General features: G+C 40.3%; 1 protein-coding gene across 2 annotated transcripts in view; it reads left to right on the top strand.

Annotated features, from left to right (window-relative positions):
- LOC149015930 (WAT1-related protein At3g18200-like) overlaps nucleotides 1–26,887 on the top strand; it is a 49,042-nt gene that overhangs the window by 15,489 nt on the left and 6,666 nt on the right. For both annotated transcript variants that reach the window (XM_089156855.1, XM_089156856.1), the window contains exon 3: nucleotides 11,379–11,706. In XM_089156855.1, coding sequence (XP_089012981.1) covers nucleotides 11,379–11,706 — 328 coding nt within the window. The remainder of the gene's footprint in view (nucleotides 1–11,378; nucleotides 11,707–26,887) is intronic.

Genomic DNA, 26,887 nt, shown 5'->3' with positions numbered 1-26,887 from the left:
TTCATGCAGGATCCATATTCAACTCATAAGAAGGTTGTTACCAGAATACGAAGTACTTGAAGGGAACTCCTGAAAAAGGAATACTTTTGTCATCCACTCATAATCTAAGGGTAGAAGCATACACTGATGCAGACTAGGCTGGGTCTCTTGATAGGAAGTCAATTTTAGGTACTATACCTATGTTAGAGGTAATCTAGTTACTTGGAGGAGCAAGAAATAGAATGTGGTAGCTTTATCTAGTACAAAAGCTGAATGCTGATGGGTAGTGGAGTTTATGAGCTACTATGGTTGAAAGGTTTGCTAAAAGATATTGGAATTCAAGCTTTAGACCTTATGATGTTGTATTGTGACAACAAGGCAGTCATTAGTATTGCCAATAATCTTGTGCAACATTATCGAATTAAGCACATTGACATTGACAAATTTTTTGTCAAAAGAAAGCTGGAACATGGGTTGATTTGCATGCCTTTTATGAGATCTGGAGACCAAGTGGTAAGATATTTTCACTAAGGGTTTAAAGGAAGGAGATTTTCTTCCTATTGTAGGCAAGTTGGGCATGACTAACATCAATGCCTCAACTTGAGGGGGGAGTGTTGGTTGAGTTCTATTAGGAGTTCAATTCTAAGAGTTTTAGTTCATGTAATTTTCTATTTTTGTTACCTAGGTAAGGGTATTTATGTAATAGTGTTCTTTCCACGTTATTATAAATAAAGGGCTTGAGATCACATTGAACCATTTTAGCCATTCTACCATAATCGATCCTTAAAACAAGTCTCCTTCTCATTAAGTTTCACTACCTCATTATCCGCCTAATCATGATCAAAGTTACAAACTAAATATTTCATCTTTGTTCTTCTTAGTATAAAGCCTTTTGATTCCAAAGTTGTTCTTTATCATTCTCTTGGTATTAGTCCTACTTGTATCTCATTTATTAACGCAATATCATCAGCAAAAAGCATAAACCAGGAAACTTTATCTTGAATGTCTTTGGTTCATTCATCTATTAGAAGTGTAAATAAAAATGGGCTTGCTTGATCCTTAATATAGTCTAACGGTAAATGGAATGCAACATGTTGTCCCCCCACCATTTTTACATTTGTCATTGAACCATCATACATATCTTTAACTATATCCACATATTTTCTTGCAACATTTATTTGCTCTTGTACTTGACAAATTCATCCTCTAGGGACTCTATTGTAAGCTTTTTCTAGATTAATAAAGACCATAGGAAGAGCTCTCCTACACTCTCTATACCTCTCCATAAGTCTCTAATAAGATAAATAGCTACCATTATAGATCTTCCCGGCATAAAGTCAAATTGGTTCTCCGTAATTGTGGTTACTTGTCTTAAATGGGTTCTAATTATTCACTCCCATAATTTCATAGTATGATTCATCAGTTTGATGCCTTTATAGTTATTACAACTCTGAATATCTCATTTATTTTTGTAAATTGGAACTACGATGCTTTTTCTTGCTTGTGCTTATAATCTTTTTGTTGGTCAGCCAAGCTAGCCTTTAGGTTCCTAAGCTCCTCCATACATCTTTTGGGATTTCATCCGGAACTTGTGTCTTGCCTACTTTCATCCTCCATAGAGTTTTTTTACTTCAAACATTGAAATTCTTTATATATATCTTTGAAAGTTGGTGCCATGTTGAATAGTGTAATCGTCTAAGTCACAAATACCTGAAGTATGTCCGTTTAGTAGATTAGAGAAAGAGATTTCCCATATCTTCTTGATGTCCTTTTCATGCACTAGAACCATGGAACAAAATTCGACGGAAATTTTCAAAATTTCGGTCAAAATGTCTGCAAAATCACAAATCAAAACGAAACACATAGAGAGGCACACAAAATGTACCATATTGTATCTTATCGAGTATACGATATTTCGAATGATACTGTATCGACCTGAAACAACACAAACCTATGTTATAAAATGTATATTTCGACCCATCATCAGTTTCGAGCATACCGAGTGATATTGCCTCAGACGTTTTGACCCTATTTTGACATTTTTTTGGATTTCTCTTGCTTTCATCCCTCTTTTCACCTAATTTCTATAACTCCATTCCATTCAAACACTAGATTTGCTCCTCCATTTGTGGGTTTTCTCAAATCTTGTAAGGTGAGTAACCAACTTCTTCATTTTTTTATTTTTGTTTTGTTTGTGCCTTAAATCTTCTTGGATTGCTTCCAAATTTTAGTATGTTTACTTTAGAATGTTAATCTATGAATTTGTAGTGTGAAAATTAATTTTTTATTCTTCCTACTATTTTTTTATTTTTCTGTTATTAAAAATTATTTTGTAAATTATGTATATTGGTAAAAATGTATATGTATAGTAGATGTATAATCTTCAAATTAATGTATGTGAGAGTTGAAACACCATATTGCTGTGATGGTGTTGAACCAATTTTTTTTTTCTTCTGTTAATTATGTATTTTTACTGTATTTAATATATATTTAAATAATTTAAAAAAATATTTAAATATTAAAAAAACTAATTAATTTCTGTTTTAAATTTAAAAATATGAAAGTATTAGTGGAAGCATGTATGCAATTTTTGAAGCATGTTGTGGAGCTTTTTAAGATAGTGTGTATTTTATATATTTTTAATTTATTTATATATTAAAAAAATACTATATATATATATATTATTTTTTTATATTTAAAAATAAGAGGTTATTATCAAAAGCATTTGTGTACTTTTTTGAGCATATTGTGGAGCTTTTCAAGATATTTAGTGTGTATTTTTTTGTATCAGACATTCTCTTTTAAAGATGTCAAACATAGCTAGGCAACACGGGAGGCCACTGATGGCTGATAGGAGGAAGAACAAGTGTAATTACTGCAAGAATCAAATAGGAGGAGGTGGGCTACTAGACTGAAGGTGCATCTAGCTGGTGAAACAGGGATGTAGTAGGGTGCCAAAAGGTGCCCTCAGATGTCAAGAAGGCAATGGCTCATATATTAGTGGGGGAAAGCAAAAGAGGAAAAAGAAGAGAACACAAAGGGAGGAGTTCGAGGATGTATGCTTAGATAACCTTCCAAATCTCGAGGATTATGGTCTAGATGAGCCAAAAGAGTATGGATGTGACCATGACCTAGAGGCTGAACAGATCAGAAGGGAGCAACAGAGGATTGTTGACATGAGGAGGCAACAGAGGTCTCTGGGTTATGGGTCCTCTAGAGAGCCAACAGGTGGGAGGCATGGCGGGAGATCTCGCGAGATATCTCATTTTTTCACCTTGGCGAGACGAGATGGAGGTCGAGATCTGCGAGTTGGGATATCTCGCTCGAGATCTCGCCATATCTCTCCAAATCTCGTCATATCTCCCCAAATCTCGCCATATCTCGCCATATCTCGCCCTGGATCTCGCTAGAACTCTCAATTTTTGTCTTTTTTTTTTTTTTTTGTAGATTTTAGCTGAATTTTCACTTGCTACTACTCTTAGCACATTTACAACAAGGAAAATCAATCATTCTCTACTTGTCTTATGAATTTATGATTTAATGACTTATATAGAACTTCTAATGGTTGTATAATTATTTTATTCTTGAAAATTGAGATTGTGATACTTATATGGATGGAATTTTGATAACATTTAAGTTAGTTGATGCATTTGATATACTTGCTTTTCATTTATATGCTTTAAAGGTTCTATATTACATGTTGTATAACATTGCATTCCCTAATCCTATTACATTTCGGTTTCAAACTATGGGTAGACTTAGAAATCATACATAAGGTTGTTTCTGACAAATCCAAGGCCACCAACTGTTTAAAAGGCCTTAAATAAGTTAAATTCCAAGTTTCAACCCAATTGGGACCCTAAAACCCATCGAGATGGGCCACCGAGTTGACGCCAAAAAATTGTATATCTCGATCGAGATCTCACCGAGATGGTCGAGATCTCTCTTTTTCAAGGTGGTGAGATCTCTCTCGAGAGCGAGATCTTTTACCATGATGGGAGGCACAGGCTCCTCCCAAGTCCCTATGAGGAGGAGTCAAAGTGTGAGGTAGATTCCTATCCCATGGGCCCCTACAAGGAGTCGAGCTTCATTAGCACATCCTATAGAACCGGACCTGGAGATTCTTTGCAATGATCCGACCCTATTTAGGCCTAAGCAAAAGCAGAGACAATTGAAGCACTTATAAAGGAGTGTGAAGGAAAAAGTGGGGATGACTTTCTCCAAAATTGGCTTATTACCATAGTATTCCAGCACAAACACTCCAAGGGCCTTACTATAGGGATATGATTGAGGAGATAGGCAAGGCTAGGAGTGGTGTACAGGGACCCACTCCATATGAGATATATAATGTCTTTTTGCCTAAGCATAATGAAGTTTTAAATGAGTATATATTAATGGATTAAAGCCATGTGGGCTCATTATGGAGTGACATGTGATTTTGGATTGGTCCCACTAGACAGTCCATCATCAATTTTATGTTGAATTGTGATGGGAGGACAGTGTTCTTCAAGTCAGTAGATGCATCCGGTGATACGAAGGATGCAAAATACATTTATGACTTATTAAAGCAAGTGGTGAAGGAGGTTGGAGTGGAGAATGTGATCCAAATTGTGATTGATAATGGCTCAAACTACAAGAAAGTTGGGTTGAGGATGCAGGGGAACTCCAAGTATCAAAACATATAGTACTAATTTTCATTTTTGAATACATATATTACATTTTATGTACACTTTATAACTTTGTGTTGATGCCTTGATGGATGGACATATATAGGCTCTTTTGGACTCCATGTGCTGCTTACTGCATTGACTTAATGTTGAAGGACATCGGAAAGGTCAAGCTTGTGAAGAAGACTATGGATCAAGCACGATAAGTTAGCACCTTCATCTATAACCACATATATGCATTAAAGATGATGAGGGATAAGTGTCAGAGTGACTTAGTGAGGCCTGACATAACAAGATTTGCTACTAATTAGATAGCACTACAGAGCTTTGAGAGTAGGAAGACTGGTCTTAGGAGCATGTTTGCATTAGAGCAGTGGTTTACCTAGGAGGGTTCTTCATCCGTAGGAGGAAGGAGAGCATAATTGACCATACTTGATGAGATGTTCTAGCATAATGTGAGGATAGTGGTGAAGATGCTTGAGCTTGTGGTGCATGTGTTGAGGATGGTAGATCAACAAAGAAGACCTACTCTACCACACATATTTGCTGCAGTAGAGAGAATGAAGCAGCAAGTTGCTCAGGTCCACCCACACGGCAACAAGAAAGTCCTTGAAATCATCCAAGTTAGATGGCAGTTTATGTTGCAGCATCCACTGCATAAGGCTGGTGAGTTGTTAAGTCTAGTATTCAATTTAATTTTCATTATGTTATCACACTATTAAGCATTAACTATTCCCTTTTATGACATACTTTTTCTTACGCAATATACTATTTAAATCCAAGTACCATTACAAGGACAATCTTGGGATGAGGCAAGATTTGATGGATGCCATCCAAACTGTAGTGGAAAAGTTGGAACCGGATCCATATAAACAAACAATCATCTTTATGGAGGTGAGATAGTGATTTGATATTCACAATTCATAGTTTTATATTAAGTTATTAAGCTATTAACTAGTTATGGTTTTTTTTTTTTCCTTTATATATTAGATAAAGGCATTTAGGGATGCCATTGGGAGCTTCAGTCATTCCGTGCCATATTGGGATGAGAATCCACCCCTAGGGGTAATTTCATTCATTATATATTTAATTATTATATTATATCTTTAATTTAGTTATTTAAGTATTGAAATGACTTAGAGTCTATGTTTGTTGCAGTTGAGTGGTGGTTGCAATTTGGACGTGACTCACCCCACTTTAGTGCGATTACAAGCAAAGTGCTCTCTCAAACATGTTCTGCCACTGGTTGTGACTTGTGAATTGGAGCACGTTCAGCCTCATTCACTCAAAGAGGCGCAACCAATTGGGTGTGAAGTGTCTAGAGGACATTGTCTACATACACTATAATATGAGACTGAGGGAGGATCATATTAGATAGGGGATGGACAAAGAGAGTAACAATATTGGGTTGGCCGACATATTTAAGATGGATGATGATTATAACCCAGTAGTTGATTGGATTAGCAATAGTGGAGAGCCATTGCTGGATGAGGAGGGAGGTCGTCCCAATAGAGAGATGATTGCAGAGGAGATGGGGGATGATGTGGAGGACTTCATGGCCCAAGAGGGGAGTGCACATGCAGCGCCCGCTCGTCCCTTCGTGCCACATCCTAATGCATCCACCTAGAGTGAGGATTTGATTGTCTGGTCCACTGAGGATAATGTGACTTAGGCCTCTGGCGATGACAACAATGGTGATGATGATGGAGGGGATGAGGAGGGTGTTGGACCTTGTAATTAGGATTCAGTTGATCTTGGGAACAAACCACCACCACCACCACGACCACCAGCACCAACACTAGTAGTACGTGAGAGTCAGGGGGAGGATGACCATCGAGATTCACAAGCGAGAGTCAGTTCACCCACTCGACACAGGATTCAGACCATACTAGAGCTACATCTCGAGGCCAAAATGTTTCCTTTACATATTCGAGGAAGGGGAAGGGGACACAACACGGCTATAGCACAGAGGAAACACCGTCATATGGGTCCTTTCGTCTGGTTGATGCCGAGAGCTTGGTGGGAACTATGAGATTGATGAGCATAAATGTATCCAGAGACTCCTCCACCTCCAGAGGATCCAGATGGCATAGGCCTGCAGAGTCCTCATATGATACTGCTGTGGATAGTATTGGTCTTACTGGGTCGACTTATGGAGCTTATGGTTATGGACCATATGGTGTCCCTCCTGGCTATCAAACTCAAGGTCAGCCACTGGTGGAGCCTTATGGTGTCCCTCCCACTGTCACCTATCGGAGTCAGCCACTGGAACTTGTCAGTATGGACCTTATCCTTATGTTGATAGCCTGGATGCTCCTTCATTTGTTGAGCAAATCTTCCACTCTATTCCATAACCACCACCAGCCTTTCTATATGCAGTTGAGCCAGTTCCTTATTCGGAGATTCACAACTTCCCACCGTTAGGAAATCTTAGGCATGTGGATGAGGCCACTTACATGGCTATAGTTGTCAACTACGTTGACAACTATATGGGACAAACATTATGGGACTTGTATGTCATTTGTATAGGATGCAGATGGAAGAGGGAGACATGGAATAGAGTAGACTTGTAATTGGTGACATTCTCGCTTCTTCTCATATGTAGTACATACTTGGATGTTATATTTTCCATGGTTTTTTGGGTAAACTAGTGGTTCTATAATGTTTATTTTGCTTGAAATAGGTAGTATGCAAGAATCTAAATCATTTTGAGTCCATATGAGGCCTAAAATTGAAGTTCCAAATTCCAGAAAAAAGTGTCCAGATTCAACTGAAACATAGAAGTTTTGGCCTTTTGCAAGGTTGAAATTCATGTTTCGGTCGAATTTGTTCCTTGACTAGTACTTTTCCATCTTCACTTTTATTACATTTAACATAGTAAAGATCTCTACTCTTTATGTCTCTTATTTTAGCTATCTTATTAAAAGATTTTTCCCTTTTTTTCATGCTTAGCTTATTAGATAAATCTTAATACTTCTTTTCCCTCGCTTTCCCCATGGTTTTCTTAGCTGAATTTCTACCTAACTTATACCTTTGTAGATCCTCTACATACTTATTCCTTTGCCATGTCTTAAAACTAGCTTTCTTATTTTTAATGACTGCTTGAACCTCACCATCCCACCTCTCTATATGGGCAGTCCTCTTTAGCACCTACCTATTACATGTAGTCATCTCATTCCATATTGTATTAGTGTCTTCCTCAAATTCCCACTTTCCTTGTTTAACTAATTCATTAATTCATTAGTGAAGGATTTTAAGCAATCTCCTTTTAAATTCCACCATTTTATTCTAGGATAGTTAACCTTGTACCTTTTATAACTTTGTGGATCTAGGTTCATATCCAAAACCACCAGTCTACGTTATGCATTTAAGCTTTCCCCTAGTATGAACTTGCAATCCTTGCAGAACAATTTATCAGACCTACTAGTGAGGATGAAATTTATTTTGCTTCTATGATGTCTACTTTTGAAGGTAATTAAATGCTTCTCTCTCTTTTTGAAGTATTTATGATAGATAAATCAAAACATACAACAAAATCTAAAATTGAGATCCCTTCCTCATTCCTCTTCCAAAACCATATCCTCCATGTACACTTTCATAGCCCCTTTAATCTTTCCCAGTATATCCATTTAGATCACCCCCTATGATAATCTTTTCTCCTTCACAAATTCCTTGCACTAATCCAGCCATATTTTCCAAAATTGTAACTTCAATCATTCATTAGTCCTACTAGTTATATTTACAATCTCTTTCTCCATTTCAAGCTTGAGAGTAGTAATCCTATCACCTAATCTTTTAACATCCATCACAATGTTCTTTAAATCTTTATCCACTATTATACCTACTCCACTATTATTACTTTTATCCCTAGTATACCAAAGTTTAAAATCATCCAAATTTTTAGCTTTTTACCCTTCCATCTACTCTCTTGAATACAAGCTATACTAATCCTTCTTGTCCTCGTAATATCTATTAACTCTAAGCTCTTACCTGGTAAAGATCCTATGCTCCAAGACGCCAATTTAATCCTACATTTCAGAACTAGCTTCTTTAATCACACTTGTCCACGGTGTGGGAACCCTTGCCTCACTGAATTTGGGGTGTCTATGCTGCTCATTGCTTATAGGGAACGCCCTAGCTTACCTTTTCCCACTTATCACTATCCTAGCCCATAGTGTAGTGCATCGCTTCTTTTGTTGGGGAACGCCCTAGCAGAGCATTTATCATATAAGGTCAAATCCATGTAAAAAGGTTTGGCTGGGTTTCTTTTCCGCTGCTAGGTTCCAACTTGACCCACCAACCCTTCTCCTTTACTCGGGCTTGGGATTGGCAGCAAACCTTGGAAGAGTTATTCTTATGACCATTCTAACCCTGATATTCCCTAACCCTTGACCCATTTCTTGAAATGACATTCAAATCCGAATATTCTCCTACAATTTACCTACCTATTGACCATACTTGTAGCAGAGGATAGTCACCAAATTAAAATTTTTTCTCAGAAATAGAAATCTTCAGTTTTTAGAGCTTGGCCAACTGTGGTTGTCTCCGAACTCGGATTGACTGGAAGCCTTAGGGGGGTAATGCTACGCTGCAAATTTGGAGGGAATTTGATGGTCGGGTTCTCAGTTATGGGAGTGAACTAAACTTTGACAGTCTCAGCATCAGCAGCTACTTAAGAACAGTAGCTGTAGATTTTGGAACAAGAGAAGAAAGTTAGGTATAGATGGATTTGGCCCTAAAAAGCAAAGCTCCTTCAGCCCTGGGGTTTAGCAGTTGACAGCAAGGCCCTGTAAGCCCTTGGAGTTTACATTTCTCAGAAAGGCCCTGGCCCTTCTCATCACTCACAATGGACATGAAATTCCTCAAAGACTAGTCTATTCATCACTAACTCCGCTGAGAAACAAAACTGATTCTTGTCTGTGAAAATATAAACAAATAAAATCTTAACTACTCCATATGTAGACAAAATTGACCTTCAAAAAATTTTCACATGATCTGGTCTTGGGCCTCCCAGAATCTTCTAATAATACTCAAACTAGGCAAAACAAGGTGCTGTGACATTGTTCATGTGAACAGTAACATGGAGTCATGGACAATGTTTTCCCCTATTTCTCTTCCTATTTTATGCTTCATCCTTGACACCTCTTCCTTACTCAAGCTTTTGCAAGGCTGACAATCACTACTACAACAAATGCCCTAGTGATGTCTCAATAGAACCACATAAAGTGTGGATGGCAAGAATAATGGGAAATAATGTACTGGTTCATTGGACTGTTAGGTCATTTTCCTTGTTTCCTGGCTCAAGTTTAACAAAATGGAGTAATTTTAGAAGCCTCATTAGTCTTTTTAAAGGGATATTACTGAGAAAATTACAAGATTCTTCAAAATTAAGTTTCCCATTACAAAACTAACCACTTCATGGTTTGGATTGCTAAAATGCACAACATGGATTTATACTATCTAAAACAGTGAGATCATGTATTGTTTTGACGGTTTTGACCTTCCACCTCCAAGTTACTGATCATGATGTTTGCTGTTGCAACCTGTCTTGTTGCATCCTTGCTACCACATCCTGGCTCCTACCTCCTCACAATTATCTCTGTGGCTCCCATCTCTATGCTACAACATCATTGTTATCATGCTGATCCTGCTCATAGTCATTGTCGCAAAATCATATGAGCCCTCTACTTCTCCCACCTCCGTGGAGTCTACTTTAGTTGCTTTAGAATCAGAGCTTCAAGTAATAAGACAGGCAAGAAAAATCGTTATTCTAACTTTCGAGTTTAATGAAAGATGTAAATTTGAAGATGCTACCGCAAAGTTGTATAAACAAACTAACAGAAACTGATTGACACACCAAAGAGGATGTTTTCCTTGAGGTCTGAAATGCTATGGAAGCGCAAGGGTTCCTTGTGTTGTACCTCCTAGATAACTCAAACAGCTAGCCAAACATACTGTATACAAAATTTTGACCGTATACAGGAGAGCAAAGCTAGCCACTAAATGTTTTAAAGTAGCATGCAACAGAGTTTTTCAAAAACTCAGCAATATGGTGGACCTGACATACTGTTGTTAGTGAAGGCCAATTTTGCCAAGCTAGGATGTTCCAGGCCCTAAATGCACCTGAATTGCTGAAAGCAGCGAACACTCAATGGAAGTTTGAAAACTCCCTATATCAGTTTCCAGAAGTCTTGAGGATCAAGGCATCACATTTCAGCAGAAAACAGAGATTGGAAGTTTCCTACTGATTTTGTTGATGCATATTTGGTCCGGGTTGGATTTCAACTCAAAGAAAAAGGGACTGATAACTCCTCCCCTGGGCAAATACAGTTTTCTTGCATTATGTGTCATCATAGCCTCATGATTCTTTTCTCATATTCTAGAACACCTATTGAATCCTCAAAAGTGCCATTAAGATCATTAATTGTTTAGTGTTTATTCTTAATTATATATTTGGATTTGATACTTTTTTTTGGATTATCTGAATTCAAAAATGGACACCCCTGACGGTTCAAAGATGGATATGAATCGCATTTGAATCTTTGAATCTGTTCAATATCATTGGGATCATGGACTTATATATTTGTATTTGTGATAGATTATCCAAAAACAGGAGCACATTGGACTGATGATCTTATTTTAAACTTTTTTTTTTTGGGGGGGGTTATTCTCTTCTTCAATGCTGTTGTTGCTCTTTGTATTTTTTGTGTGTATGTCTAACAAGTTATACAGGATTCCATTAGGGAAATTGCTATTGACGTGGAGTCTGCGGTTTTTATCTGCCTCAAGTTCAAGTATTGCCATGAATTCAAAGACAGCAATAGTTTTCATCCTCTCAGTGGCTTTGCACAGAGAGAGCTTTAGCTTCTTCACGGTTAATGGTCAGGCCAAGTTATTGGGAATCACTTTGTCAGCTGTTGGCCCCACTATTATGATAGTGTGGAGGAAGCCAGTTATTACAAATGGATCAATGCCAGAAAGCACATTTGAGGGCCAGCTGATTGGGTGGCTCATGACTGGTGCCTCACTTCTCTCTCTTTCATTTGCAAATTTATTGATGGTAAGGAAATTTCTAATTTCAAATAGGTTCTGTTTGTTTGCAAGGAAAATCAACAAGAAAGTCAAATATCCAAACTTAATAAAAGGGAAAAAAGATTGTTAACCAGTCGCATGGTTTTAATAGACACACGCAAGAATGTGGAAGATAGCCTCTAAAGCCCACAGTAAGCCCACAGTGAAATTGAAAACTCTACCCAAAAAAATAGAAACAGAAAACCCCATCCAAGCCAATGCTTCTCTATATGCATTCTCATTGGCCTGCCTGCACGGATACATGAATTTTTAGTGTTCTCTTGTCCTAAAATAATTTCTCTTGGGAACCTAGGTAATTATCGCCCCCACATAGTTTTATCACTGACTTATAGTCACTGTCTATTCGGATTTGAAAAAGTGAATAGGATCACATTTAGAATTGCCTTTCTTTTTCTTCCTTGTTTCATTTCCATGATTGTAGAAAACTACATTTCCATGAACAGCCTATCATATCCTTAATTCCTTGTTAGTGTCAAGAACCTAAAGCCACAAAAATAATGTATTGACTTTCTTTTTAATTTAATGAAGAGATCACTGGCTAGTAGCATGTCCAGGTTCCAGTATAGGGGCCAGTCAGAATGTACAAAGAAGAATTAACATGGATGGAATTTTTTACTCAGGAGGGTAGGGCTTTAATTTCATACGAATCTATGTATGGGCACAGGGACCTTGTAGCAATGCATTGTTCTTTTCCCCTTAATCTAAAGATTCTAAATAGGGGAAGGATTCTAGGGTTATTGAACATAATTTAACTAGTGAGGAGCAGGTTATTTTTGCTAAAGGGTTGAGGGTGTGTAGTGTCAAGGTAAAGAATAGGCAAAGGAGTTGCTGGAATAAACTCACTATTCTTGTCTTATGTATACATACTCTCATGCTTTCCTTCTAATAACTTCCTTTGTTTATTTTTCATAGGGGTTTGAGGTTTAGGGTTTTGAGTTTGAACAGATTAAGTGTAACAGTAGCAGCCATTAGAGAACCAGAGAGACACACAGAAAGGAGAGAGAAGAGAAGATGGGGAAGACTTAAAGAGGGAGAGGTTTTGTAAGAAAAGCTCCTACTTACCCATGATATAATGATTGAAGGCAGTCCCAGTTTAGGAAGCTAAACTGGGTTACATGAAAATAGAAACTTAATATTACATCAGAAAATAGAAACCAAGTCTACAATGAGTTTGCTTGTGAACCAAGCTACAAGAGAAGAGTAAAGAGAAATAAATCTGACTTCTACATGACTTAAGTACGCCTCCACAATATACTCCAGGTACATATTACATATTATAATTATTGACAGGAAGAATTAAATATAAATAAAACAACCACATAAGTTGAGTACTGACGATGGATATTGGAGAACACAAAACCCTAAACCAAGAGTATGGGTGCTCCAATATGTGGAGACTTAAGCTCTTGGGTGCTTATATAGGCACAAAATCGAGACTCGGGTGCGCATAGGGCCCCATCGTTAGTACTCGAGATTCCTTCCGGATAAGCACGAACAAAAGTGACATGCAGGCCACGTGAAAAGAAGGCGCACTAAGTAGTGGCGCTTAAAGTAAAAGATTCGGTGCGCAGACCGAAAGAAAGAAAAGATGGGCACGTAGGCCCCACACACTTTTTACAAAGTAAAGGCACCATCAGTAGTGCCTAGGGTCCACACGCTTCCTGTGAACTTCAGGGGGTCCACGTGGTAACGTCTTCTGCCAGTTTTGCAGTGGCATCCACCATCTCCAGTGTTGCTTCTTCCATCTTGTCCAATTCTTCGTGACACCAGGTGTGTGTTCGATTTTCTGCAGTATACAATTTCTCAATTTTTGGGGCATAGTGGGTAGAGAGCATATTGTAGGTGAGCTGCTTTGCACAAAGAACCCTTTTAGCTGCCGTAATGTGTCCAACTTCTCGGATAGATTTTTGTAAGTCCAGGATGGATCGGAGCAGCTGCCTCTGTTTACCCTGTAGTGCAGCCCGAGCTTCCTGTTCCAATTCTGCCATAGACCGTTGTCCTGTTTCTTCCACTTGTTGGGACTGTGCGACCCGGCGGATGCGAATAAGATCCGCATACTGCGAGGCCCTGGGGCACTCGAGCGGCTGTATCTCCTCATATACCTGCTGATGCAAGAGTATACTAGGGATGGGTATGTCGCTTGCTTCTGGACTGTTAGATGATTCACTGTGGCTGGACATGCTTGAGATGAATGAGCAAGCCTTGAGAGTTTATCAGCAAGATAATTCTTGGAACCGTCAATATGCTCTATGTGGACTTGAACTCCGGTTCCGGTGAGGTAGTCCACGAATTGAAGCCAACGTAGCCTTGAGGGCTTATGGTTTACAGATTTGCCGAAGAAACTAACTATAGCTTGACAGTCAGTTCTTAAGGTTACCTGTTGTTTGTCAAGATAATAGATCTTAAAAGCCTCTAGTGAATTTATAGCCGTTGCAATTTCTGCGTCTATAGTACTCTTGATGATTGGAAACCGACCACTGGCATAGGCTGAGTTATTTTCAAGACTGCGTGAGTCATGCTCACGTGGCTTCCACTTCAAGATTCCTCCCCATCCTTCCATGCATCCATCACACTCAATAATGATGAAACTTATTGGAGGGGGAATCTCTAGATCCAGCAGATCTTTGACAATCTGCTTTATTTTTCTGACGAGTTCCCAGTCAGATGGCTTCATCTTTTTGTCGCCATACGGGCTCGTCTTTTGATACAGGGGGCCCAGAAGGACCCCTAGCTTTGGGATATGAGACCGGGCATAATTCAATGTTCCGAGCCAGGATCTCAATCCCTGCTTTTCCTTGAAGGACGCGTCAGATACCTCAATTATTGCCTTTATGATGTGAGGTTGTAACCGCATCTTCCCTCTTCCAATGTGAACGCCCAAAAAGTCAATTTTGGGAACAGCGAGCTTCATCTTAGTGGGGCTTAAGATCAACCCTTCCTTTTGACAGATGTCTAGCACTTGTGTCAGGTGTTGATGATGTTTTTCCTCATCCTCAGAGTAGACGAGAATATCATCAATGTATAGAGCTGTAAAGTCTTCTATTCCTTTGAAAGCCTTATCCATTTTTCGCTGGAAAACAGCCGGTGCGTTCTTTAATCCGAATGGCATGACAAGCCATTCGTAGAGTCCAGATGGTGCAAGGAACGTTGTCCATTCTATGGAGGACTCATCCATTGCAATCTGATGGAAACCGGACTTTAGATCAAACTTAGAGTAGATCTTTGAGTTACCGATTTTCCTCAGAATAGTGTTGATGCCTGGCAGGGAATATTGGTCTTTGTGAGTGTTGTCATTGAGAGTTTTGTAATTGAAGACCATTCTCTCCTTTCCTCGCACCTCTTTTCCTTCAGCATCAACAGTAGTGCCAGATCGCACTATCATAGCCATTGTCCTATGCCGACTCTGGCTTTCCCTTATTACCCCTTGTTTCGAGCTGGTCAATGTTGCGTCTAAACGCTTCTTCTGTTGCGGGGTCCACATGCTTTAGTGGTTTATCCTGTATGGTGAGGTTTGGATTAATGATGTCAAGTTTACACTTGATCTGGTTCTTCTTCCAGTGTTCCATAGGATTTTCCCCTATGACCTTTGCTTCCTTTAGCTTTTGCAATATGGGTCGAAGCTTCCCTTGAAATGTTGGGCTAGCTTCCTTCATACTAAAGTGGGCTTCAGCTTGTAATGCCAGGTACTGGTCATGATCCATTTCTAATTCTGGGATTGCATAGTGACTTGCTGATGCCTCTGTGGTAACTGTGGTCACATTTTTATAAAATGTAACCTGATTGCCTTCAAACCGGACACTTCCAAACATGGACCTAATAAAATTGCACCCAATCAGGAACTGGGCTACGGTTTGCATTGGGACCACAAATATGAGGGGGATCCTGTAATTGGCTCCTCCTATTTGCATATAACCGTTTGTTTGGACTTTTCCTTGTACCTCGGTTCAACTGCCGACTCCATTAATATGGGCTTTGAATGGCAAAGCCTCCACAAACTCTTTGGGTAATGCTATTGTGTTGATACAACAGGTTTGACAGCCGGTATCCACAATAGCTTGTACCTCAATATTCCGTCCACCAAATTGGAAGTGTACTGGGATATTGTAGAGATGGGTAAGATGATTTACCCGTTTAACCATGGTCGTGGCTGTAGGAGTTCGTTCTTCTTGCACCCGGAGTGATTCATATGTTACCACTGCACATGAATGGTCATCATCATCAGAGGAAGTGGTGATGACAGACTTCGCCTTTAGTAGGGCCAATTCTTCTCGTAGGGCTTTATTTTCTTCTTCAAGTGTTACCCTGATGGCCTGTTTTTCCAGTTCATGGGCTTCCTCTCTTAACTGGGCCTCCAGCTGTAGTTGCTTATAAGCCTCTTGCTGGGCTTTTAGCTGGGCTGCATGGGCCTCTCGTTCCTCTTTGAGTCGTTCCTCCAGTGGGGCTAACCTTTTGAGTTCTTTCACTAAGGTTGCTAGCTGTTTGTTGGCTCGCTTGGTTCAGTCTACCAGACCAGTTGCTGAGCCGGTATCCCTTTCGACCGGTTTATACCATTCGGAACTCCGAAGTCCTAGCTCTGTTGTAGCACAAATAGAGCGAACGTATGATTACAGAGTTCACACCTTAAGCGCATTCTTTGGTCTGTGACACGCTGACAGATGCGACAGCTAGGATCTGAGTGCTTCTGAATCACCTGATTCTCATCCCAGTGATGTTGGCATTCTTTGTAGGCTTGGGATGGCTCATACTTTGCTGTCCACCGTGGTCTATCTAGTTGTACAACGTGGGTGGTAACAACGAAGACGTTATGAACCTGACTTGTGAGGACATCGGTGCATTCCTCTTCTCCTTCAGTGATGCTGTAAATGCCATCAGAGTCGGGTTCATTCTGATCAACAGAGACGAGATCCCATGCCTCTGGTAGATTGGAATTATCCAGATAATCCGCTCTGCTGTAGTGGACTTTGACTTGTGACCTAGGACAGTCACGTGCAAAATGCCCCTCTCCACCGCAGGTGTAGCATTTGCACTTCTTCTGTGCTTGTGCACGTGTCTCTTTCTTTTTAAAAGCACGTACGTGGGTTTTATGTGGCTTGCCCTTGTACGTCTTTGTCTTCCTGAGACTGTATCGTGCCTTTGGCTGTTTGGCCCCATAGTATCCGGGTAGGGGTATCTTCGCACAGAATGAGAGATCTTTAACTTCACGTTGTATAGCGACCTGTTTGCATAGGTCCATCAGGTATTTGTATGTGAAGTAGATTCTTGGTAGGACTCTTATTGTCAGTCTTGGATACTTTTCGTCAAATGCCTTGCGTATTTCTTCGGAGAATGGTGTAGGCATTTTTCTGAGAGCTCAGTGGATATAAACATCCGTCCTAATCGTGCCGCTAAGATTTTGTAGGTATTCAGGTACACAAAGATATCCTTCATGTTGGTGCACGTCAGTCTCTCCAAATCCGCATAGGCTCTATTCTGCTCTTCTGTACTTCCTGCGGCTGCTACTTCATACGTGAAGATTCTACGTATTTGGGTTGTGATATTCCTTGTATTCGTAGCTGCTGCAAGGATCACCTCACACTCAATCGGGAATGCCAACTGCCATTGTTCCCAGACCTTCCTTTCATCTGGTCCGAGTAATCCGATGACAGTGGTTATTTTCAGTATTATCAGCCCAATTTCGTGAATTCACGTAGTTAATTGCTGATGATTCCCATGCTGAGATGGGACCAAAAATAGGCCGTGGTCTGCATATGCTGGCGGTAGTGATACCATCTGTTGTTGTTGTACATAACCGCCTGATTCTCATACCATCACGTACCAGTTGCTGGAGGATAGCCGACGGGACCATCTACCTTTCGGCTTCCTGGATCATATGCTGACTGTGCAGAAGTTTCTCCTGCACTGGCCAGCGCATGGCTTTCTGTTATGCCAACCTGCTGCTCAAGTTGCTGAATTAATTTATCAAGCTCGGCCTCACCAAGCTATAGATTTGCATGATCTTCAGCAGTCCATGTCATAAATGCAGGTGCTTCAAATGCAGCTTCACTCTCTTGGGACGATTCTTCTGGTTCATCCTCTTGCACGGCAAGTTTTTCTGCTTGGGCAAGAAGTTCATCCCAATACGCATCGTCTACTTGCTCGTATTCCGACGGTCCTGGTGAAGAGAAGAAAGAAATGGGGGTATACCGCCCACCACCTTCTGAAGAAGCGGGAGACGCTTCACTGTCGTTGTCAGAGGAAAGGAACTCAGGGCCCCAACCATCAGGTGCGGGCCAGGGTGTAGCAGGAGGAGCTGTATAGGAGACCAGAAACTCATAGGCACGACCGGAGGGTTCGCCTAGAGTGTCCTAAATGGTGCCGTTGTCGTCGGTGATGCTGACGGAACCCATGAGGACATGATGTTCTTCAACGTCAGCATCACTAGGACGCGAGGCGGGCAGTGACTGGTATGCTCCAAAGCGAGTACTGAGGGAGCCATCAACACAATCATGCATTCGAATGTTACGGGGGACTTGTATAGTGTGGGCTTCCAGAGATGAAGGTTGGAGCCGCCATGGTACTCCTTGTTGAGGAACTTCTTGGGCACCAGGAATCACGCGGATTCCATAACTAGCAAGATAGGATCTCAAGGTATCAATATTATACCTGAATCCCGTATAACTGGTGTTGGTGATGCGCCCAATGAGGCTCCGAGTAATGAGCAGGTTACTATCTGCGTCGGGATGCCAGTCGTAACCTGAGGTTTGAATACTGAGCTGGAAGAATCGGAAGAAATCCCAAATACTTAGGAGCATATTTGGGGCACAGTAGACTAACTGCATTGAATGTGTTAGGTCAACTTCCATCGCTCCGATGACTCGAGTTCGTGAGAGACTCCTAGCATCCCCGAGGACAACCAAGGCCTGTGCGCCTGAGTGTGTCCGATGCAAAGCAGTTACCTTAATCATGATTAGGCCTAAATGAATGTGTTCCATCCCAGCCTGCAGAAGTCGTCGGTAACTTTCTTCAGTGATGAAGGACAAGTCCACCTGTTGTCCCTCCCGAGTGCACAGAACCCGTTCTTCCGAATAATGCTGGTATATCTGATTATTTGGTTCTCCAGCAGTGGAAGTGTACAATACCTCGGCGGGTATTGTATGCGCACGCCTGAGCTGGGCAAACGTCAGCTCTGTGTCTGGCTGCAATTGTTGTTCCAGCGTGTGTTGATATCGTTGCTGGTGTAAGACTCTGTTGATGGTACCAGCAACTTGTCTCCGGATCCTATGGCCCACTTGATAAGATCTAATTTGATCTTCTGTGGTAGGCGTAGTACGCCTATGGCCTTCTGGGATCTCATGTTGAGAGCTTGTAGAAGCTGAATGACTTAGAGACCTCATAGATCTACTCATCGTAGTTTTGCCTTCTCGTGATTGTAGATGTCTTTAGGGTCTTCTTGTACGTACAGTGGTCCTTTGACTACAGGTTGCTTGTCTTGACCAACTGTAATGCTTCCAAGCTTGGTTGAGAGGGCTCCGATGGATTGCTCTAGATCGCCGGGGAAGCTTAAACGTCGAACGCTGACTTCGAGGCTAGTGACTTTATCGTCTAGGGCTGCAACCTTGTTGGTAAGATCAACCAAAAGATAGAGCAGAGTATTCTGCTGCCAAATTACTTCTTGAATCAAACCTTGAGTGATGCCAGTAGGAGGAGCTTGAAATCCTTTGGCTGGGTTGCTAATCGGATCAGTGGTGACTAACGCGTCCTTATAAGTTTTGGACCCTTGTAACTTCTGATATGACGGTGTTTCAGTCATGCACTTTCCCCGGTTTGGAGGAGGTGTCGAACACTTTGAAGTAAGTGCTTCACCTCAGAGAGCTGCTGCTTCGTCTCCTGAAGTAACCGTGTTACTTCAGCTGTTGGCAGTGGCTGATGGTGTTCAATAGCACTGCGTAGACTCTTAAGTTCACTGTGCAGCTTTTGATGTTGGAGTCGACTCTCGGTGTCTAACTCGAGATCTTGCTTCTTCATACTAAAGTAATCCTTAATGGATATTCTATAGTGAAGATTCAGACGATCGTACACACAATGTAGGTTATGTGCAAGATCCTTTTGTGTAACTGCTGGTCCTGCAAGATCCAGATATTGGAGGTCCAAAGTACCTCTTTGCTCAAACCACCTCTGTACTTCTGCTTCCCACCTTTCACTCATACACAAACCCTCAAGATCTTTTGAAGGTTAGGGCTGCTGTGATCTGGCTGTCCAAATTACCAACCTTCCTAACTCCAGTCACCAAGAATACAACCAAGTCACAGACTTTGTAACTAAATAGTCGAAACTCTTCCTGGAAGGACCACTTACAGTATTACGCTCCACTTAGCAGAGGCTAGCTGGCGTATTTCTGCTGTCCAAAGGTTTCCCTTTGGCAGGACCTATTAGAGCTTTTGAAACCAGGTTTCGTTCCTATCAATCCTTAACATGAGTCTGGCTTGTAGGAGTTCAAGAGACTTGTAGAGGAAGAAGAGGAGGTCTAGAACAGACTCACAAAATCAACAGTTCCTAATGATCGCAACCTTTATTGAGAAAGTGAGTTACTTGCAAACGCTGAATGCATGGATAGTCGGTATGAAGAGAGAAGCTAGCTCAAACGACTGGAACCTATTGCACCTCTTGTGACTTACGGCGGTTCACAACGTTCTATTGCTGAAACCGAGCTCTGATACCAAACGAAAATCGAAACCCAAAACTTCAAACCCTAAACCCTGCCCCAAAACCTAAGACCTGGTATGCAAACCGGAATCTTCATGCTTAAGGATCTTTCTGGAACTTATAGATGATTGAACAAAGATTGTAGAGTAGAATGCAAACTTTTCATAGATATTGCAAAACACAAAGAGAGGGAGAGGGAGAGGGGGAGAGGGAGAGGGAGGGAGAGGGAGAGGGAGAGGGAGAGGGAGAGGGAGAGGGAGAGAGAGAGAGAGAGAGAGAGAGAGAGAGGAGTAACTGCAGCCGAGTAACTGCAGCTGAGACGATAATTTCGACTAAGAAGTTGAACATTTCGTTGTATTTCACAAATGTGGAGAGTTTGGGAATAGAGAAAGAGCAATGAGGAGGAAAATTAAGCTGGGAGAGTTTGGGGAATATAGAAATAGCGATGAGGAGGAAAATTAAGCTGGGGCTATTTTGGGGTGTGGGGTGTCCTACTGGGTTGGAGTAAGTAAAGAAATAGACAGTCCTCTTAAACTAGCTTTTAGAAAAATCATGGGACTTTCTGATCAACCAACTTAATTCATAACTGGTTTTAGCTAATAAAATAAATTTTGAAGATGAATTCAGGAGGGAATTAATTCTCTTATGGTGTCATGTTCATTAGAGGGACTTAGGCTCTTTTTGGTATCAATTCTCATTTTCTATTATGCCTATTTAAAAGAAATAAATACAAGAATTCATTATTGGTCAAGAATGAAAAATGGTTTGGTGAATTTTGTCAAAAATAAATTATGGAATGAAAAATAAGTTTGGTGTCAAAATAAAAAATTGTTAGAAAATAATAGTGAGCAAGTGATAAAAGAGGGAAAAAAATATGGATTTTATAAAAAAATGTGTATTGACTATTTTACTCTCATCTTAACCATAAAATACACCCAACCTCACTGGATCCAACTCACATAATCATAGATAATGAATCAAAATCTGAAACGAGAGCGACCAACAGCCTCTAAATCAAGTTCTCTCCTTATCAATGCTATCCAGGGTATATTAACATCAGTTTGCTCTGACCTTCTTATTTTTCATTGGGTGACTAGGCTTACGACGAAGAGAGCCGCCCTCCACTTGATCAGGAAGAGAGCTTGAAGGAAGAACTACTTCCAAAAGTTGCTACTCGTCCATACTGGAGTGAATGACCAAAGAAGAGCCTTCCAAACCATTTGAATTTTGTTGGGCCCCACACAATCCCACTTGATGCTCAACTAATGGATCATTATCTACAATCAATTTTGCTGGGAGTCCACCCTACTTAAAGGAGTTGTAACCAACTTCGAATTCAATTCCAAAATTTTCTTGGCCAACAAATCATTATCCCCAACCGAAAATTGTTGGGCCCCACATGGTCCCACTTGATGCTCAACCTATTGATCAAGATCTCCATTCAAATTTTGCTGGGCCCCACTTGTTCCAGTATAGCAGTCCGCGCTACTTGAAGGAGTTGTATTCAAATTCGAATCCAATTCCGAAAATTGTTTGGCCAACTGATTATTATCTCCAACTGAATTTTGTTGGGCCCCACATGGTCCCACTTGATGCTCAACTAACTAATCATTAACTCCATTCAAATTTTGCTGGGCCCCACTTGTTCCAACAAAGCAGTCCACGCTACTTGAAGGACTTGTAACCAACTTCGAATTCAATTCCTTGTTCAAAATCTTTTGATTTTAAAAAGGATCCGTTCCAAGAGAGAGAGAAAGATCAGGGGAGGAACTCTTACTCGACTCAACTACCACATCAAAAGGAACCACTCTATTGGATTTGAGTTTTGAATTCAAATTAGAAATTGAATCAACCGAATCTTCATTGGATGAATCTGCCGAATCCTCCAAACATGCCTCCTCTAAAGCCACACGGATGGGTTGTTGAAGTGAACTAGGAGTCTGCATTCGCACACCTACATTAGGAATCCCATCCACAGTAGGAATTTTTGCTGGAATGCTTGAAGGCTGCACCTGCAATTCATCCACCTTAGAAGAGAACTTACAATGAAGACCCAAATGGCCTTCCCGATTACACAAAGAAAACCGCTGAATACCATCCTCAAAAATCACCTTCTGAAGAAAACTAAAAACTTGAATAGTCCCTTGTTCAAGACGCTCGATCTGAACCTCATTCGCACGAACATCACCTCCAATCCGATCAAAACTCTAGCATAGTGACCAACAAATCCTTGACGAGTACGTCTATCAAGAGAACAAGGTGACCCACAGATTTTGCAATCGAAAGAAGCACTTTCTCATGCCAATACTTAAGAGGTAAATCAGGGAAACGAACCCAGACCAACTTACCCGCAGGTTGAGGAGAATGGATATTAAAATCCGGCTGCCATCGTTGAAAACGAATGTATTGCTTACCCACATTCTAGAATCCTCTACGCCACACCTCAATTATATCTACCTCACTATGAAACTGAAAGATGATAAACCCTTTACCCAAAGAATGCAAGATCACCCCCTTAGACAATTTCCAAGCGCCCCTAGCAATCTCTCGCAATTCATCCATGGTTTTGATGTGAAAATTTGCTCATCCAATCAAAGAAAATCGGAATTGATTTCGTTGTAATTCGTATTCCTGTTGTGGGATTACAATCCTACAAAACTTTCCCGTCTACATAGGAGGAGGAGAGCGAAGCTCTGGGGAATTCGGGGGTGCCTAGGGAATCTATCTTCTTGCAATTGAAGCCTCCTGAAGTGCCTATCAATGGTATTCGTTCCACTGGAGGTGGGAAGATTTCTTATGCAGGAGTTGTGGGGACCTCGGTGCTACCTGAGATTGATTCCCTCCCTTCTCCTATGCAGGCGGGAAAGTTTCGTAGGATTGTAATCCCACAACAGGAATACAAATTACAACAAAATCAATTCCGATTTTCTTTGATTGGATGAGCAAATTTTCGCATCACAACCATGGATGAATTGCGAGAGATTGTTAGTGGCGCTTGGAAATTGTCTAAGGGGGTGATCTTGCATTCCTTGGGGAAAGGGTTTATCATCTTTTAGTTTCATAGTGAGGTAGATATGATTGAGGTGTGGCGCAAAGGATTCTGGAATGTGGGTAAGCAACACATTCATTTTCAGCAATGGCAGCCGGATTTTAATATCCATTATCCTCAACCTGTGGGTAAGTTGGTCTGGGTTGGTTTTCCTGATTTACCTCTTGAGTATTGGCATGAGAAAGTGCTTCTTTCGATTGCAAAATCTATGGGTCACCTTGTTCTCTTGATAGACGTACTCGTCAAGGATTTGTTGGTCTATGCTAGAGTTTTGATCAGATTGGAGGTTGATGTTGTTTGTGTGAATGAGGTTCTGCGTTCCAGCTGAAATTCCTAATGTGGGTGTGCGAATGCAAGACTCTAGTTCACTTCAACAACCCATCCGTGTGGCTTTAGAGGAGGCAGGTTTGGAGGATTCGGCAAATTCATCCAATGAAGATTCGGTTGATTTAATTTCTAATTTGAATTCAAAACTCAAATCCAATAGAGTGGTTCCTTTTGATGTGGTAGTTGAGTCGGGTAAGAGTTCCTCCCCTGATCTTTCTCTCTCTCTTGAACGGATCCTTTTCAAATTCAAAAGATTTTGAACAAGGAATTGAATTCGAAGTTGGTTACAAGTCCTTCAAGTAGCGTGGACTGCTTTGTTGGAACAAGTGGGGCCCAACAGAATTTGAATGGAGTTAATCATCAGTTGGTTGAGCATCAAGTGGGACCATGTGGGGCCCAACAAAATTCAGTTGGAGATAATAATCAGTTGGCAAAACAATTTTCGGAATTGGATTCGAATTTGAATACAACTCCTTCAAGTAACGTGAACTGGCTCTATGGAACAGGTGGGACCCAACGAAATTTAAATGGAGATAATGATCAGTTGGTTGAGCATCACGTGGGACCATGTGGGGCCAGCAAAATTCGGATGGAATTAATGATCTGTTGGTCCAGCAAAATTCGGGTAAATCTCCTCTTCTAGTCTTTCTCTCTCACTTGGAACGGGTTCTTTTCAAATTCAAAATTTTTTGAATAAAGAATTGAATTCGAAGTTGGTTACAACTCCTTTAACTAGGGTGGACTCCCAACAAAAATTGATTGTAGATAATCATCCATTAGTTGAGCATAAAGTGGGATTGTGTGGGGCCCAACAAAATTTGGATGGTTTGGAAGGCTCTTTTTTGGTTGTTCACTCCAGTATGGATGAGCAGCAACTTTTGGAAGTAATTCTTCATTCAAGCTCTCTTCCTGATCAAGTGGAGGGTGGCTCTCTTCATCGTAAGCCTGGTCGCCCAAGGAAAAATAAGAAGGTTAGAGCAAACTGATGTTAATATACCCTAGATAGCATTGATAAGGAGAGAACTTGATTTAGAGGCTGTTGGTAGCTCTCGTTTCAGATTTTGATTCATTATCTATGATTATGTGAGTTGGATTCAGTGAGGCTGTGTGTACTTGGGGACAACTAATGTTGCGGGTTTGAGGGATGGCACTTTGATAGTATGTTTGTTATTTTTCTTTTCGATACAAATGACCTATTTTAGCGAAGAAAAAAAAAAACCAAAAATTTTTAAGTAAACTTGTGCATAAATGAAGATAATGAAATTTTCACCATAATCCATAGTAGACAAAAAGTTCATTATGGATTTTGAAAGTTTTTCTATTATTTTAAATAAAAATAAAACTGATTATAGATGCCAAACAACTTAAAATAATGAAAAAACCTCATAATTGAGAATGATAACTGATACCAAAAAGAGCCCTAGTGATGTAAATTATTTCCAGGGGTTCCATGAAGCTTTAGGTTGATTCCTCAAACCCTAGGACCCCTAATTCGATCTAGTGGTATTTTGTTAACTTTGCTCAAATTTGTGACAATTAGGTACGGGTCCCATCAAGTCTAGGTGTTGTTTGGACCTTATATATATATATATACTACTACTACTACTACTACTATAATAAAAGCATGTACTCTACCTTTTTCGTAAATCTTTTTCTGTCCTTTTCTGTCCTTATTATTTCTCCAAATACCAATAATGTTGTACTATTTGTTATCTCTTTAGTTATTTTTGCAAAGATAATTTGGACATTTTAGTCATGAATTATTATTAATTTATCATTAATTTTAACCCTCACATAATTTATCTCTCGATTTCTCTCTCGACCTCTTTCAATCTCTCTCAAAGTCTGTCGCTCTTTATATCCCTCTCCCTCTCCAACTCTCTCTAAATCTCTCTCTAAATCACCACTCTCTCTGACGACCTCTCTCAATCTCTCTCAAAGTTTGTCGCTCTCTATATCCCTCTCCCTCTCGAACTCTCTCTGAATCCCTCTTGATCTCTCTGAATCTATGTATTTGTTCTCTCATTGCAGAAAGATAATCAGAAGTCCGAACGATGGTGAGAAGAAGGATGATGGGGGAAGAAGGAAAATGGATCGATAATGGGGTTTTGAAGGTCGACATGCATTGCGAAGGATGTGCCAAGAAAATAAAGCGGGTTGTCAAGTGTTTTCAAGGTATGCAATCAATTTGATCTCTCTTGTATATTTTTGAATTCTCCTCAAGCAATAGGAATCAAGTACTTCAGAAAATCATGATAACAGCATTGGTGGAACAATTCCTTTTTCCCTCGGATTCCTTCATAATCTTAGTGGGGTGTTTCTCTTCAATAACAGACTATCAGGTTCAATACCTTCATCACTTGGTAGGTGTCATTTGCTTAAGACCCTTGATTATACCTTCCTTTTTGAGGATGGATGATAATGGCGGTTTTGAAGGTCGACATGCATTTCGAAGGATGTGCCAAGAAAATAAAATTTGATCTCTCTTGTATATTTTTGAATTCCCCTCAGGTATTATTTGTGGATGAATGAAAATTGGAAAACTTGAAATGACGAAGTCAAACTTCAAATGACGAAGTCAAACTTCAAAATCTCATGGTTCGGTACTCCTCTCTGACCATGCTGTGTTTAAGCAAAAGGTACTCCACCCTCTCTTTCTCTCGAATTCAAAATTCAAATTCAATTTAAATCGCTCTGGTTACCTATTCTCCCTTAAACTCTATTCCTCTTCTATAATTTTCTACATTTATTCTTGTTGGATTTTGACTGCTTCATGCTGTGTTTCAGCAAAACGGCGGTTAGGTACGCCTCCCTCTCTGGAGTTCAAAATTCAATTTACATCTCTCTAGGTCCTTATTGTCTCTTTTAACTCTGTTCGTCTTCAAAATCAGATTGTGCTTCCCAAAGTGACCACCAATGATTGTCTATTGTGGAATTGTTGGTAAAAAAGAAAAATCAGAAGAAGAAGAGTCTATCATGCCTCTCATTGGTTGTTCTATTGTTCGCATCAATCTTCCAATCTATCTCATGTGAAGAGTTGGATGAGATTCAAATCATTCAAGCTGAATACCGTAATTTTATTGCTACTAAT

Source organism: Hakea prostrata, chromosome 5 (assembly GCF_041222555.1).
Source record: "Hakea prostrata isolate BN-2017 chromosome 5, UWA_Hpros_2, whole genome shotgun sequence".
Lineage (NCBI taxonomy): Eukaryota > Viridiplantae > Streptophyta > Magnoliopsida > Proteales > Proteaceae > Hakea > Hakea prostrata.
This window is presented reverse-complemented; position numbering and strand designations above follow the sequence as displayed.